The sequence below is a fragment of the Electrona antarctica genome (genome assembly GCF_951216825.1).
Source record: "Electrona antarctica genome assembly, chromosome: 12".
NCBI classification, from domain to species: Eukaryota; Metazoa; Chordata; class Actinopteri; order Myctophiformes; family Myctophidae; genus Electrona; species Electrona antarctica.
Window position 1 is genome coordinate 20,078,719 of NC_136793.1, and position 17,569 is coordinate 20,096,287.

General features: G+C 43.7%; 1 protein-coding gene across 1 annotated transcript in view; it reads left to right on the top strand.

The window, feature by feature from the left end:
* slc4a4a (solute carrier family 4 member 4a) overlaps nucleotides 1-17,569 on the top strand; it is a 94,072-nt gene that overhangs the window by 35,561 nt on the left and 40,942 nt on the right. Inside the window, exons 5-7 of the mRNA XM_079517186.1 lie at nucleotides 3,494-3,646; nucleotides 6,488-6,564; nucleotides 12,698-12,855. Of these exons, the coding sequence (XP_079373312.1) occupies nucleotides 3,494-3,646; nucleotides 6,488-6,564; nucleotides 12,698-12,855 (388 nt within the window). The remainder of the gene's footprint in view (nucleotides 1-3,493; nucleotides 3,647-6,487; nucleotides 6,565-12,697; nucleotides 12,856-17,569) is intronic.

The window sequence follows — 17,569 nt, forward strand, 5'->3', positions numbered from 1 at the left end:
ACCTTTCGGAAATAGGATCAGTACCAGACTGAGAAGCAAAAAAATTATAATAAAAAAATCACCTGATGGGAGCGAATCAGCCTGGATCTCATTGATGATTCATTTAAAGAGAGCCAAACTCAAGCGATTGTCAAGTGTTTATTTGATTTAAAAAAGCATGTAGTTGTGATTGACATAGAAAGGGTGCCTTGTGCAATAATTTTCATTAAGCAAGAACAAAAAGCATGGCAATACATCACATACATAAAAAGGTAGTTATCATGAATCATACGTAAGCTAAGAACGTAACAGTGGAATATCTATATAATGAAACTATGCAATCTATGCATGTATACTTTTTAGTGCTATGTCTGCATAAAATGCTATAAGTCTACATAAAATGCTATAAGTCTACATAAAATGCTATCTACATAAATGTGGGGCATACGCCTGTAAGGTCGTCGGGGCTAGGGCAAGTGCTACGGGCCATGATGGAGTCTGAAGAGGTGGGTTCTCAGACTACGGCGGAAGATTGGGAGTGAGGCTGCAGTTCTGATTGTAATGGGAAGTGCATTCCATAGTTTTGGAGCCAGAAGGGAGAAGAGTTTGGGACGTGTGGATCGTTGTCCCTGCGTTTTTAGTGATGGTACTTCCAGCTTCCCTGCGTTGGCTGATCTGAGTGCGCGGGAGGGGTTCGATCAGACTTGCAAGATATGGTGGAGCCATACCTTTGGTTGCTTTGAATGCCAGCATCAAAGAGTTTTGTATTCTGTGTGGGCAGCGACTGGCCAATGGAGGGAGCGGAGAAGGGGGGAGACATGTGAAAATGTTGGCTGGTTGAAGACCAAGCGAGCTGCAGCATTTTGGATCAGTTGGAGAGGCTTAAGTGCGCATGCCGGTAGGCCAGTAAGAAGGGAGTTACAATAGTCAAGTTTTGACAAGACTGTTGTCTGGATTTGACTATAACTCCCTCTTTACTGGCCTACCGGCATGCACACTTAAGCCTCTCCAACTGATCCTAAATGCTGCAGCTTGGTCTTCAACCAGCCATGTCTCCCCCCTTCTCCGAATTATATATAACCCAAATATCACAGACATTTAGAACCACTAACCAACTTAATCTTGCTCGTATACTAAGCAGTTTTTTTAATGTCATATATCAACAAATCTTTTTTTATAGTCGACTAAATCAATTATTCTGATTAGCCACTAACACTGTATCATACTTATTGTACAATAGAGCCGTACCAAAATAAATAAAACGCAATAATCATTCATTAATCGAAATTGAGGCAAAACTTTGAAATAATGGTGATATTGATTTGAAGTCATATCGCTTCCAGCTCAGGACACCATGCATGCCGGTTTTCCCTGCATGATGGAGCCAGGGGAAGACTTATCACTTGGAATGATTAATGTGATGTAATTGGTTGTGCTACATGGACTGAGCTGAGCTAGGCGCCTTGCTTTGAGGCCAGCTGATTTGATTGATGGGTCATTAGCAGCGCCACCGTTCCATGAGAGAGAGAAAGACAGACAGACAGACAGACAGACAGACAGACAGACAGACAGACAGACAGACAGACAGACAGACAGACCCTGAGGCAGCTAACTTTATGTTAAGGCTTCTGACCTTATTTTTTTTTTTAATAGACCTTTTGATTGAGCCATTCATGATGTTATGGAAGACTGGGAGGCTATTTATACTTGTGCCAGTGTCGTGCAACGAAAACAGCCGATATACAAACTCACAACGTGTTGCATTGCGACACATTGTGAGCTTGTAGATCTGCTACATTTTGGTCTGCGACACCAGCGTACAGGCATTATGTCTAGGAGGAGCCAGTGGTGGAAAGTAACATTTACTAAAGTAAAGTACATTTACTTAAGTACTATACAATTTTGAGGTATTTGCATGTACTTTACTTGAGTATTTCTAATTTCCAATACTTTGACTTCTAGTCCACTACATCTCGGATCCAAATTTAGTAGTTTTACTCAACTACATTTATTTGAAAACTTTAGTTACTAGTCATGTAGATTTTGATTATTGTTACAAAACATATGTAGTGTCTTATATACGACACATACATTAACCACTTCAGCCCTGTATACATTTCGGCAATTTGAAAATAGCCGATCTACAGTAGATCGGCTATTTTCAAAAGATTTTTTAAATTAATTTGAAAACTTTAAATAGGACATTCTGCGTAATGAGTACTTTCTACTTTTGGTACTTTAAGTACATTTTGATACCAATACTTTTGTACTTTTATGCAAGTACAATTTGAATTCTGGACTTTTACTTGTAACAGAGTATTTCTATATTGCAGTATTTTTGCGGTACTTTTACTTAAGTAAAATATGTGAGTACTTTTTCCATCACTGCTAGGAGCATTCCAGTCTGGTCATTAATGTTGTCCTCACAAGACATGAAAAGACATTTTATGGTGACATGACTCCTTTGAGTGATGCTGTGGTTTGACATTTCAGATGCAGCTTTTACTCACTGTCTTTGTCACCGAAACAAAGTGTTTTTGTAAAAAACAACAACCAAAAAATCCCAGGATAGCTCGGAAATAGTCCATTTATTTTTTACACTCAAGGCAAATTATGATTCAACAAACTGCTCGTTGTTTTCGATGGCCTTCTTTCATGTCTCTTTCTCTGGGTTTTAAATATTGATTATCTTCTTAGCAATAAGCCTATCTCACAGAATTTCCCCGCCCCCCTTAATACGCCCCCTTTCGGGGTTAGTGGTGATAGCGTGACGTCACTCCATAGACGCTACATGTTAACAAAGGTAATTTAAGAAGTCTACAACTTTTGTTTTCTCAAGGTAAGGTTTGTTCTATCTGTTCGAGCTGATTTACCATCTTGTTTGCTTCATAATAATATTGGTCTGTCACATTTTTACATTAGAAAATGTACTTAGATTCTCCAGAGAAAAAAACGTGTAAATGCCCATGTTAAAGTCACCACTATTTACCGGAAGTGGGCGTGGAAAGCGGGCTGTGAGATAGGCTTATTGTAAATAGGAATCGATTACTAATTGATTAATTTATTAAATTTATGATCAATTATTGATACTGTTTTTAGCGGTGCACACCGCTGGGCGTGTGTGTCCCTATGTCCCTTTGTTCCTATGTATGTCTGTTTGGAGTAGGAACAGCTGCAATACCACTGGGTGACCTACCTTCAAGTGGCGCTGTTGAGCTTCACACTGTGCACTATAACTATTACAATAGCACAGTACAGAACAGTACAGTGAGTACAATACAGTGTACAGTATAGTACAGAGTACAGTACAGGAGTACAGTACTCTGAGTACAGTACAGTACACAGTACAGAACACCGTACGGTACAGTACAGACTACAGTACAGTACAGTAACTACCACAATACAAGTATAGTTGCACCGCTCAGTTCACGGGTGTGATTTTTTAAATAATCGATTAATATATCAATTTGTGTGATCAACTGTTGCACCGCTCCTCTGCTCTGTCCACATGCAGAGATGATCACAGACAACCAGATAGCCAACGGCCAGCTGAAACCAGAGCTGAAGGACAAGGTGATGTACACGCTGCTGAGGAGGCATCGCCACCAGACCAAGAAGTCCAACCTGCGCTCACTGGCTGACATCGGCAAGACGGTCTCCAGTGCAAGTAGGCTGTTTACCAACCAGGAGAACGGTAATACAGATGCCAGTTTGGTGCAGTCTTCATTTTTATTTGGGAAGGAACTGTTTATTATTATTATTTTTTTTATAAAATAGTTTCGTTTTAAAAAATAATGTATAGCCTAAAATACAAAATAAACATTTTAGTAATTAATGATAGCATCTTCGTTAAGAAAATAAGACAAAAGTATTTACTCGCCACAATTGATGTGTTTTCTTTTTGAGCACAGGGAATATTAATAAGCCACAGTATGAAACGACACTATAGGTTATAAGGAACTCTTCAGTTGCACTTTATACATTGTGTTTTGCGAGAGATAGCAGATTAGATATAAATTAATTGGTCATTGGTACAGAAAGAGAACAACTCGTTCCTGGCCACATCCTTAACAATCTGAGAACCCATCGGCAGAAAATAAAGGAAAACCAGTGCCCTCCAAGAGACTATATCCTTAATGACACCACTATGCCATAGGCCTACAGACATGCACATCATGTGTAGGGTGTCTTAATGTTGATCCCTCACAATGCACTTTCACAATGCACTTATAATTGACTAACCGTACTAATCACATTCATATGCAGATTCATCTGACAGCTGAGATGAAGCCAAATGCCAATACCTCAAGCTCATAATATAATGAATTGCAAAGATACAAATTAAATTGATCTATACATGATGTCATATAAATCAAATGTAATTCATTGAGACGCCAGTGACAATATTTGAAATGACAAATAATGGTTGACCAAATACAGAAATCGAGAATTGCTGTACAAAGCTCAGATTTGTGTTTATTTGCATAACCTATTTTGTATAATTCTTTCTTTCTTTTTTGCTTATTTAACTGCTTTTTATTTCTACGGATGAAACACTTTGTATTGTGAAAAAACACAGAAACAAAGAAAAACAAATCTTACTTGGAGACGTTCATTGTTGTAAAACTTCCCTATATATATATATATATATATATATATATATATATACACTTTTAAAATAAACCCATTTTGAATATACAGTAGTATTTCCCTTCACAGAACGTCTCCATGTAGGTAGATTTGAAATATTTTCCAGTATCATAAAATGGACTTCTTTATAACACAATGATCTGCCTATTTTGTGATCTTTATTATTATTTCTTTTTGATAAAGCAAGTTGTTTCAATACATGTGCATGCAAGTTGTTTCAATACATGTACATGTTAACATTTCACTGTGTTAACATGGTGATTAATCCGACATCTACCCTGGGTTTTTGGAAAATTTCCAACGATTTATTACCTGTAATCAGATTTATAAAACTGCCGGGTGAATGACTGCATCAAAAGCAAGTTCCCTTTGTTTGACCCATTCAAAGTTCAAATGGAAACTTGATCACCATTATTTCCGATATGAAAAGCCCAGTATCTACATGTGAGTCGTTGGATACGGACGTTATTCATGCTGTTATTTCATCAAATTAGTGAAATGCATTTGAAAGCAAAATATTTTTTCCAAAGGCTCTTGGTATTTTTTGTTTTAAATAATACCCATAATATCCAGCTATACACTATGCTGCTTATATTAACAACGTTAATTCTGTTTTTACTGCTTCTAACAACCACTTGCTTTTGCTTAATGGCTGCTATCTGTCAACTCTTTCTCTTCATCCTTCCTCGCATTCCATTCTTTCCATTTTTCCATCTTTGTTTCCTTCCTGGGATTGACTTTGATGCACCGTTGCTACCACTAAAAGCCCGTAGTCCTCTTGACAACTCCATGACTTGCCTGTCGGGTCGCACCTCTATGGAGGAGGACCAAAGGAGTTGTTCCAGTATGGATCGGCTTAGTAAGTTCACCACCAGACCTAGACACTACAGTAACAACTTAGCCACCCTCACGTCACGTGAATCCTAGCGCCCCTACTCTGAGCATGTTGTATAGGTGAACATTTGGCGAACATAGGCGGACATTTGGTGACAATAACAGAACTACAAGCTCAAGCTTGTAGATTGGCTTACATACGACAAAGAAGGGGGGAAAAGGAGGGGGCTTAGTATTGAGCCCTGGAGGGGGGGAGTTTTTAAGTTCGAAGCAACTAAAGAAAGTCTCATCAAGAACTTTAGATTTACTTTGAACTCCGCCTCAGATCTAACTTTAAATTGTGCTGTGTTGCAGCCCACAAAGCACGAGTGAGTGCTATTCAATAAGGGAAAAACTAAAATTGGTCTTTACAATATACTTACTCCCTCAAATAAGAACTCTAATTAATAAATCTACTTTTTTGTTTGTCTGATTTCATAAACGACGGACCGTTTTTGTTGGCTGCATCATACTGACAACTATGTTATTACCATGTTGCTCGTTTTGCTTGGGGGGTGGGGAGCCATTTGAAAGGCTACAGTGGCATCAGAATAATGCTCTTGTCCAAATCTATTCATTTATTTCTTGTCCCTTAGGCTGATCAAGTCCCAAATGTTCTCAGTGCAATAGTTTATTTTTTTAGCAGAAGGGTGCAGACTCTGATAGTTTCAGGCATGACATTTTGTATACAATTCCTTGGTCCTGAAAGGTTGAGACAGTGAATGTAGTTAATTAGATTGTCTCAGGGACTACTGTCATAGCCTTTAATTTCAGATAGTCCTAAATGTAGTTTTCTTCTGACATTGGATTGCATGAAGAATATTCCTCCTCTTATCCCTTTGGTGTGCGTACTGCGTAGCCTACTGCATGAAGGGCAAACTGGGCCACTGTCTTTTCTTTGGGTTACTTCCATCTATTCAGTTCATGCATCAGGCAGGTGGTTCTGAGTCCAGCATAACCACTTGGCTCGCTGTCTTTTAAACAGGTAGTCCTGCCATGACACATCGTAATCTGACCTCCAGCAGCATGAACGACATCTCTGACAAACCAGATAAAGAACAGGTGAGTGAACTCGTTGTACTCACTCTCTGCTAAGGACGACATTGGATGAGTTTTATTAAAAGTCACAGATCGCCTAGATCGACATTGGATAAGGTTTTAGTGTATATAATGCATCCAGCATCGCTAGTATTATTTTTATCGGTTCTTGGCGTCTCCGTCGCCTGGCAACGCTTTGCTTCCGCGTTGTGACGTAATTGAATATTTTCCCTCCGTCCACATTATCTTTAGCGACGATCTTTAGCAGCGTTTTTCTCGGAATTGAAGCTCAGATGGAGGTGATCATGCAGAACATCAATGTTTTAGAAGCTCAATAGAAAATCCCATGCGACCTCGTGGTACTATATTAGCGCTTCTGACGAAAACGAAAGTATCTAGCAGCTGCCCCGGAAATTAAAGATTTTTACTTCCGGTTCACCAAATCAGCTTTTGGGCTTCAAAATAAGACCTCGCGGCTGAAGCGTGGCAGAGACGCGACTAAACTTGACCTTAAACCCGACAGGAAGGTGTTAACCACATGAACCCTACCGTCCCTGTTCTGGGCATGTCATATTAGGTGAACATTCACTGAATACAGGCGAACATTCTGCCGAATGTTCAGCTACATATTCATATATACACAAAAATATGACTGATGCTAACAAATAGTGCAGCAAGTCCGCAATTCAGAAAATTCTAACTACATTTAAATAACGTCTTCAAATATTATCCAGTTTTAATTTAGAAGCATATATTTTCCGTACTTTTACCTGAGAAATAGCGCATGTACATGCCTACAACACATTGCAGTGTGACACATTGTGGGCTTGTAGATCGGCAACACAGTATAGGTTTTAAGTGGTTAAAAACCGATTGAAAGTCAGTTGTAGATTCAATGATCCAATCCAATGCAAAGCAACTCAAGAGATCAGTCAGCCAGCCTGCTGCTTAGGGGTGGTTGTGGCCCTATCCAAAGTCTTGTCTTAGGTCTTATTTTATCTGCCGGGTAAAGATAAGAGAGTGCAACACCCCCCCTCTATTTGTCTTTGGCACTCAAAGCATGCCTCCATAATCTTATCCAGCCTGTTTCTGCAATTTATTATGTCACTCTCTACAAGATCCAAGTATGGCTTACAGAAAGTCATTAATATCGCTTTTTTTCTAAATGTTTTTTTTTCGCCTTTATTTTATATTTTTTTATGGAGGGACAGACAGTAGGCTGACAGGAAATGGGGGGAGAGATGGGGGGATGACATGCAGTAAGGGCCGTCGGGATCGGGAGTCGAACCCGCGGCACACTGCCAGACTGGATTACCAGCCAAGGTGCCTGGACCGCTGAGCCACGGCCCAGGCCTAATATCGCTTTCTTAATCATTACTTCATAATGCCAAATAATGGACCGATAAGAACGCCACAATGAATGTACAATGAGCCTCATAAGCATTTGGACAGTGATGCTTCTGTACAGTCCTGCATGCATACCAAGCGAACTGACAGATACACTGGGACACAGTGTCTGTGCTGCAGGATTCCCTAACTTAACCCTCCCCCTAATATACCCCTCCCCCATGCTTTGAACAAAGCTTTAGCACAGCGGGGATGCGTGCCCTCTCCTCGCCTCAGCCTCCTGTACATTCAATGAGTGTGCAACCAGTCACTCATCCATCAAACTGTGCATGTTTGGGCATCACACCACCCTGGTGTGACGTTTATTGGAGAGCAGTGGTGGACAGTGTAGACTGGATCAAGACAGGAGGGGGGTTGATAAAGGGTACTTGGACAGGACCACAACCACCTGATGCGTTTATCTGTTGTTCAGTTTATCCTGAAGTCCAGTTATGAAACAATACACAGAGATTAGAAGGAGCCCAAATTGTCTTCTTGTTCAGTTATTCTAAAGTCAAATTATGAGGCAATACACAGTGATCCCATGGAGCCTAAAGCATGCCATATTTATTTTGAAAATACAATGGGAAAAGGTCTGCGATATGAATATGAACAGCAAAAGAATATGATTAAAATAAATACAAGCCTGTTATTTCACAAATTAATTCGCTCCACAGCAGATCGTCTGGGCGCGCCCCAAAGACGGTAGAGTCATTTGCTGGCTGTACCGGAGAGAACTTTTCCAGCACACAATATCAAAACGGAGCTTGTCTGTGGCCTCGCATTTCAATTGGACCACATACACATGTGGTTCCAAAGGTCTACATTTTACCATCACACCCCTACAAGCGCAGGCAGGCTGGCTGGCTGATCTCTTTAGTGGTTTGAGCTGCTTTGCATTGGATCAATGTACACGATTGACTTCTCTGTTTTAACCACTTAAACTGTATCATACCTGAATTTGGTTGGCCTTAAAGACCTTTTTTATATCAGTTGCACACCAAAAAGATAACATGTACAGGCTCACACAATTCATTGTGAGCTTGAACATCTGCTATTTTCGGTGTGCTACACGGCGCTACCGTGTATTTAAATCAAGCATGAGGATGCTGCTGCTCTGGCAACTGTAGAGCTACTGTATCCCACAACGGTCCTGCTCTAACTAAGAGCGGGTGGGTAAGGGTTTCACACCACTCTTAGCTCATTGCTCTTTTCCACATAGACACAGTTCAAACTGCAATTCACAGTTGGCATTTGTCCACAGCTTCCAAATGACCTCATACAGGATATACCGCTGGGACAACGGAATTGGGTCTAAGTGGTCTAGTATGAGGTGCTGTGTTACAGAATGAGTGGGAGACAGATTGGAGAACAAGGTAGAACCCCTATCACTCACTGACCTATAAAACATCCACTGTGCGCGGTTCAGTGAGTTGTATCACTGTTGGGACTTGGCACACACTGACTAACCTGTTTCAAACTGGCCTCATGTGGCAGACTGTAGCGCCTTTCTCTTCCAAAATAATTTATCACCTCATTGCAGACGGTATATTTGAGGACCAGTCATGGGGATTTATCTCAGTTATTAATTTGGCTCTTTTCTAATTACCTGAAGTCTGCACCATGTCAGGCTAGATTCCATTTTTTTAGCGAAAGGCCGATGCACACCTCAGAAGGCTAGTGACATGGATTGTCTGTCCTGATGAAGGTCTAATCGACCGAAACGTCAACCTAATAAAGAGCAACATTTTGGTGTCTGACAGGGACCTTTTCTTTGTTTTTCAAACCCTTTTTAATATAGGCTAGATTCCATATCAGGTAACCTAATAATTCTCCAAGCACAGGTGCCTATAGTTATTGTCTTTTGACATAATATGTAAGAAACATAAAAGTTCTTGCCTCTATAATGTATTTAAAAAAAATCACACCCGTGTGAACTGAGTGGTGTAAGGTTTTATATAGCATGATCAGCTGTGGTCTGACGTAATGTCTGACGTAATGAAATAAGGTAAGGTATTATATAGCCTGATCAGCTCTGATCTGACGTATTGAAATCACACCTGGATGTGATTTCACAACTGGCTATTTCTGTGCAGAGAAAATGACCACGGTTGCTACGGTCATCCAGTTCACCCGGGTGTGATTTAATTACGTCAGAAATTATTTTGAACATAGCAACCATGGTCATTTTTTTATGCACACAAAAGCCAGTTGTAGGAGTGGTTTACACCACTCAATAATGTTAATTAATATAAATTATTGTGGGACGAATAACAGTCCAAGCAACAATTCCGCTATTATTTAGCCAAATTTGGACATAAATAAAAATCACACCCGTGTGAAGTGAGGGGCGCTAATATATTAAAGTCTAACTCATGCTGATTAGGTGATGTAATGGTGATGTAAAACAAACGGTGCCAACACAAACATTAAATGCCATTAACAATAAATAGACAATATGACGTAATGACTTACAAAATTACGTAAGTTTTCCCTTCATTGTCAATGACGTTTATTAAACAAACATTGAACTAAGACAAACATTAAACCTGTATATAGGAGGGGCTAGCGCCCCTCAAAAATACAGTATTCTACACTACTGTACTCCCTGTAGCAAGAAACCCAACACCAAATGGCACACGAAGCTCATCAGAATAAGAAATCCATGGCAGAGGACTGTGTTGATTGGATTAGCAGTGACTGGACAGATCAGGACATGTAATTCAACAGGTTTAGCACTTCGCCTTAACCACCTAGCATCCCTATGCTGATCATGCCATGATCACAACGCGAAATAGGCAAAGATTTATGTAGCGCCTCTATCCAAATTGCTTTACAATGTGAATTACATTCACCCATTCACACACAGAGAAAGCCATTCAAGGCACCAACCTGCTCATTGGGAGCAGTTAGGGGTGCAGTGTCTTGCTCAAGGACACTAACTCGGGGAGCCGGATATCAAACCGGGAACCTTCCGATTCCAAAGCTGCCGCTCTACCTCCAGAGCCAATGCCACCCCATCTACAAGCTCACATTGCCTTGCAATTGTAGATTGGCTATTTTTGGCAAAGAGATTGGCTATAGAGGGAATAGGACGCAAGTACAAACACCTGAGGTCTCATACTATTAACCCTATTTTTGGGCCAATGGAAGGATTCAAATCTTTAGTGATCATGGTCAACATCACATTAAAGGTGGCCTTACACTAGCCGATTTTTTTCAATCTGAAATCTGATAGCACCACACACTACAGGATAATCGGAGCGGGGCAGAGCAAATATCAAACATTCTTGATGTTGATCGGGCCGATCCCGATCGTGCTTTGAGCGGTCGGGCACCCCCCGAGCGTCAAAAATGCCTGATTATCGGCTAGTGTAAGGCCACTTTTAGGTTGTGAGAACTGACAGGAGTAGGACCACTTTTAACCCGGTGTCCTTTCCTTGGTAGATGCTTAATTAACCGGCCTTCTCTGGGACCACGCATCCAGGGAACTATGCAAGTTGCGAATGCATGCCCCACTTCACTGTGTGGGGCATGCATGTGTGGGGCATGCAAATTATTACAAAAAGCATTGCACACTGCACAACCTTCCGTCCTCTTTATTCCATAGTTGTCCTTGGGTGCTCCGTTGTAAATATTTTCCACTCTGCTTCTGGTGTTTTCAAGTTAATTTGTAACACAGCAGTGTTCCATGGCAGTCTTATCTTAATGTTTATGATTTGTAGTCTTTGAAGTCTATATATTAATGACTTAAATGTGGACACAGGCATCCTACAGTTGTTATCATTAGAGAAAATATGATGAGGGGCATAATATTATGATGGATCAAAGTGTAACGTGGTTGATTGTGATAAAAGTGGAAGTTCAAGTTGTGCATTCAATAAGTGTCAAGGTCACATGACACTTATTGAATTTATTGTGGTTCAATGACTACTGGAATCTGAGTTTTTCAACCATCATTTAACAGAACGACCAAACATCATTATTTACGCGTGCGTAATTTAGGGATCCTTGACACAAACATGACACAAACTAAGTACATTTACTTAAGTAAAAGTACTGCACTTAAGTACAGATTTTGAGGTACTTTGAGTCATTTTACATTTTCAATACTTTGTAATTCTACTCCACAGAAGCAAATATTCACTTTTTTCTTTTTTTTTCACTCCACTACAATCATTTGAAAAGTTATTTCGTAGTATTTATTATTAGAAGAACATATACAACATATTTTTTTTTTAGGCTTATTTTACTTTGTGTATTATAATATAGCCGATCTACAAGCTTACATGTTTGTAAGTGAGCATTGTGAGTTTGTAGATCGGTTATTTTTTAAACATTTTGAAAACTTTTGAAAATAAATAAATAATAATAATCATAATGAGTACTTTTATTTTATATATTTGAATGACAATACTTTTGTACTTTTACTCGAGTAACATTTTTAATAAAGTTTTACTTGTAAGTTGTTGTAACAGTATTTCTACATTGTGGTATTGCGACCTTTACTTAAGTTAAAAATCTGAGTATATCTTCCACCCCTGATTTGTTACCACTAATCATTTACCTCCTTTCCTCGGGTGCCTCCTGGTTTGGTATTTGGCTTGAATGGGAAGGTTTCAAATTCCAAAGACTGATTGTCATGTTTGATATAAAGCTTGCCTAATTCCAGGGAAAGGTAGCTTGCTGGTGTGAACGTAACATTTAACGCCTCCCTCCCCTATGCCCCCCACCTCCCTACCCCCCCACCCCTTCTTTCTGTGTTTTTCAGCTGAGGAACAAGTTCATGAAGAAGTTACCCAGAGACGCTGAGGCCTCCAACATCTTGGTGGGGGAGGTGGATTTCCTGGACGCACCGTTTGTGGCGTTGGTTCGTCTGAAGGAAGCTGTGATGCTTGGGGCCCTGACAGAGGTTCCTGTTCCCACCAGGTAACCAACCAGCATGCACAGTGAAACATAGGAACTCAGTCAGCATGCAGTGTGCTCTCCCTGTGGCACTGGTTCTCTGAAACATAGGAACTCAGCCAGCATGCAGTGTGCTCTCCCTGTGGCACTGGTTCTCTGAAACATAGGAACTCAGCCAGCATGCAATGTGCTCTCCCTGTGGCACTGGTTCTCACAGACCTTGTCATGTCAAGGACACCTATAAATGAATATGACCGTTGAGCCGATTCTACTCTATGGCTCCGAGACATGGAGACTTTCAAAGAAATTAGAGAAACGGCTGGATGGCACATGCACCCGCCTTCTAATGAGAGTGCAAAATCTCTTTGGGAAGAGCCACAAGTCTGGCGTGGCATTGGGAAATCCAAGATCTCGACCACTGTCGAAAAATTATGATAATAATAATAATAATAACAATTAAAGTGGTGTTCACAGCAGGTTGTTTCAATGGTAAGAAACTATGGCCCGTATACAAACTAGTGCCGGTGCACCCGGCAGGGAACACTTCCCATAGTTCATCCGGAGCGTGAACACGCGCCACTGCTTTTCGTGAACCTGTCTGTGTTTACAACATTTTGTCAACGGGGGGCAGCAGAGAGCCATAGTCTAGCCTACTCCAGCCTAGAAAGGACTTTCTATGGGGTCCAACACTTAAGTGTGGTTCGGGGACCCCCTGGGATCCTTGATAGGTTTCGATGTGGTCCAACACTGGTTATCAAAGTGTGGTTCGGGGACCCCCATGGGGTCCTTGATGGGTCTCGATGGGGTCCAACGCTGGTTATCAAAGTGTGGTTCGGGGACCCCCATGGGGTCCTTGATGGGTCTCGATGGGGTCCAACGCTGGTTATCAAAGTGTGGTTCGGGGACCCCCATGGGGTCCTTGATGGGTCTCGATGGGGTCCAACGCTGGTTATCAAAGTGTGGTTCGGGGACCCCCAGGGGTCCTTGATGGGTCTCGATGGGGTCCAACGCTGGTTATCAAAGTGTGGTTCGGTTACCCCATGGGGTCCTTGATGGGTCTCGATGGGGTCCAACGCTGGTTATCAAAGTGTGGTTCGGGGACCCCATGGGGTCCTTGATGGGTCTCGGTGGGGTCCAACGCTGGTTAACAAAGTGTGGTTCGGGGACCCCATGGGGTCCTTGATGGGTCTCGATGGGGTCCAACGCTGGTTATCAAAGTGTGGTACGGGGACCCCCTGGGGTCCTTGATGGGTCTCGATGGGGTCCAACGCTGGTTATCAAAGTGTGGTTCGGGGACCCCATGGGGTCCTTGATGGGTCTCGATGGGGTCCAACGCTGGTTATCAAAGTGTGGTTCGGGGACCCCCTGGGGTCCTTGATGGGTCTCGATGGGGTCCAACGCTGGTTATCAAAGTGTGGTTCGGGGACCCCCTGGGGTCCTTGATGGGTCTCGATGGGGTCCTTCACTGGTTATCAAAGTGTGGTTCGGGGACCCCATGGGGTCCTTGATGGGTCTCGATGGGGTCCAACACTGGTTATCAAAGTGTGGTTCGGGGACCCCATGGGGTCCTTGATGGGTCTCGATGAGGTCCAACACTGGTTATCAAAGTGTGGTTCGGGGACCCCATGGGGTCCTTGATGGGTCTCGATGAGGTCCAACACTGGTTATCAAAGTGTGGTCCGGGGATCCCCTGGGGTCCTTGATGGGTCTCGATGGGGTCCTTCACTGGTTATCAAAGTGTGGTTCGGGGACCCCTTGGGGTCCTTGATGGGTTTCGATGAGGTCCAACGCTGGTTATCAAAGTGTGGTTCGGGGACCCCATGGGGTCCTTGATGGGTCTCGATGGGGTCCAACGCTGGTTATCAAAGTGTGGTTCGGGGACCCCATGGGGTCCTTGATGGGTCTCGATGGGGTCCAACGCTGGTTATCAAAGTGTGGTTCGGGGACCCCATGGGGTCCTTGATGGGTCTCGATGGGGTCCAACGCTGGTTATCAAAGTGTGGTTCGGGGACCCCATGGGGTCCTTGATGGGTCTCGATGGGGTCCAACACTGGTTAGCAAAGTGTGGTTCGGGGACCCCATGGGGTCCTTGATGGGTCTCGATGAGGTCCAACACTGGTTATCAAAGTGTGGTCCGGGGACCCCATGGGGTCCTTGATGGGTCTCGATGGGGTCCAACACTGGTTATCAAAGTGTGGTCCGGAAACCCCCTGGGGTCCTTGATAGGTTTCGATCAGGTCCAACACTGGTTATCAAAGTGTGGTTCGGGGACCCCTTGGGGTCCTTGATGGGTCTCGATGAGGTCCAACACTGGTTATCAAAGTGTGGTTTGGGGACCCCATGGGGTTCTTGATGGGTCTCGATGAGGTCCAACACTGGTTATCAAAGTGTGGTTCGGGGACCCCATGGGGTCCTTGATGGGTCTCGATGAGGTCCAACACTGGGTATCAAAGTGTGGTTCGGGGACCCCATGGGGTCCTTGATGGGTCTCGATGAGGTCCAACATTGGTTATCAAAGTGTGGTTCGGGGACCCCCTGGGGTCCTTGATGGATTTCGATGAGGTCCAACACTGGTTATCAAAGTGTGGTTCGGGGACCCCTTGGGGTCCTTGATGGGTTTCGATGAGGTCCAACACTGGTTATCAAAGTGTGGTTCGGGGACCCCATGGGGTCCTTGATGGGTCTCGATGGGGTCCAACGCTGGTTATCAAAGTGTGGTTCGGGGACCCCATGGGGTCCTTGATGGGTCTCGATGGGGTCCAACGCTGGTTATCAAAGTGTGGTTCGGGGACCCCATGGGGTCCTTGATGGGGTCCAACGCTGGTTATCAAAGTGTGGTTCGGGGACTCCATGGGGTCCTTGATGGGTCTCGATGGGGTCCAACACTGGTTAGCAAAGTGTGGTTCGGGGACCCCATGGGGTCCTTGATGGGTCTCGATGAGGTCCAACACTGGTTATCAAAGTGTGGTTCGGGGACCCCATGGGGTTCTTGATGGGTCTCGATGGGGTCCTTCACTGGTTATCAAAGTGTGGTTCGGGGACCCCTTGGGGTCCTTGATAGGTTTCGATGAGGTCCAACACTGGTTATCAAAGTGTGGTCCGGGGACCCCCTGGGGTCCTTGATGGGTCTCGATGAGGTCCAACACTGGTTATCAAAGTGTGGTTCGGGGACCCCATGGGGTCCTTGATGGGTCTCGATGGGGTCCTTCACTGGTTATCAAAGTGTGGTTCGGGGACCCCTTGGGGTCCTTGATAGGTTTCGATGAGGTCCAACACTGGTTATCAAAGTGTGGTTCGGGGACCCCATGGGGTCCTTGATGGGTCTCGATGGGGTCCAACGCTGGTTATCAAAGTGTGGTTCGGGGACCCCATGGGGTCCTTGATGGGTCTCGATGGGGTCCAACGCTGGTTATCAAAGTGTGGTTCGGGGACCCCATGGGGTCCTTGATGGGGTCCAACGCTGGTTATCAAAGTGTGGTTCGGGGACTCCATGGGGTCCTTGATGGGTCTCGATGGGGTCCAACACTGGTTAGCAAAGTGTGGTTCGGGGACCCCATGGGGTCCTTGATGGGTCTCGATGAGGTCCAACACTGGTTATCAAAGTGTGGTTCGGGGACCCCATGGGGTCCTTGATGGGTCTCGATGGGGTCCTTCACTGGTTATCAAAGTGTGGTTCGGGGACCCCTTGGGGTCCTTGATAGGTTTCGATGAGGTCCAACACTGGTTATCAAAGTGTGGTCCGGGGACCCCCTGGGGTCCTTGATAGGTTTCGATGAGGTCCAACACTGGTTATCAAAGTGTGGTTCGGGGACCCCTTGGGGTCCTTGATAGGTTTCGATGAGGTCCAACACTGGTTATCAAAGTGTGGTTCGGGGACCCCATGGGGTCCTTGATGGGTCTCGATGGGGTCCTTCACTGGTTATCAAAGTGTGGTTCGGGGACCCCATGGGGTCCTTGATGGGTCTCGATGGGGTCCTTCAATGGTTATCAAAGTGTGGTTTGGGGACCCCCTGGGGTCCTTGATGGGTTTTGGACATCGTTTATTGCGAAATACCTCGCCATGGTAACGCATAATGGAAATATTTTGATAAGCACACCATTCCTGGCTGAGCCACACGTGTTTGCCTGCATGGCAGTCACACAGAAAAAGAATGGTGTACACGGCAGGCTAATAGAAAACAATCCCACCCGTGTGAAGAGAAGCTCTTATCACGGACAAGTCTATTACAGCCATTAAAGTCTAGAAATGTTCATGTAAAACTATTGGCCGTGCACACAGTGGCTATTCCCAAGTGCCTAGTACAGCTTAATGGAGCCTATTAAAGTCTAGTACAGCCTAGTACACCCTATTCTAGCCTATTCCAGCCTGTTCCAGCCTAGTACAGCCATCTAAATACCCCCCCCCCCCCCCCCCCATCCTAGTCTATTCTCCCACTAGGTTGGACTAGGCTAGACGTGGGTGTACATGGCTGTCCTAGACTCTACTGGGCTCTAATGTTGTTTTTGGCTCTAGTAGACTGTACTAGGCTGTACTAGGGTATATTAGGCTTTACAAAAGCCTAGAAATGTTCCATGTACAACTATTGTCCGTGCACACAAACTCATGTACAAACTATTGCCTGCTTACGCAGTGGTTAACCTCAAGTGCGTGAACTACATGGCTGACAAGAGCCTGGTACAGCCTAATAGGGCCTATTAGACACCGCATTCTAGCCTATTCCAGCCTGATCCAGTCTAG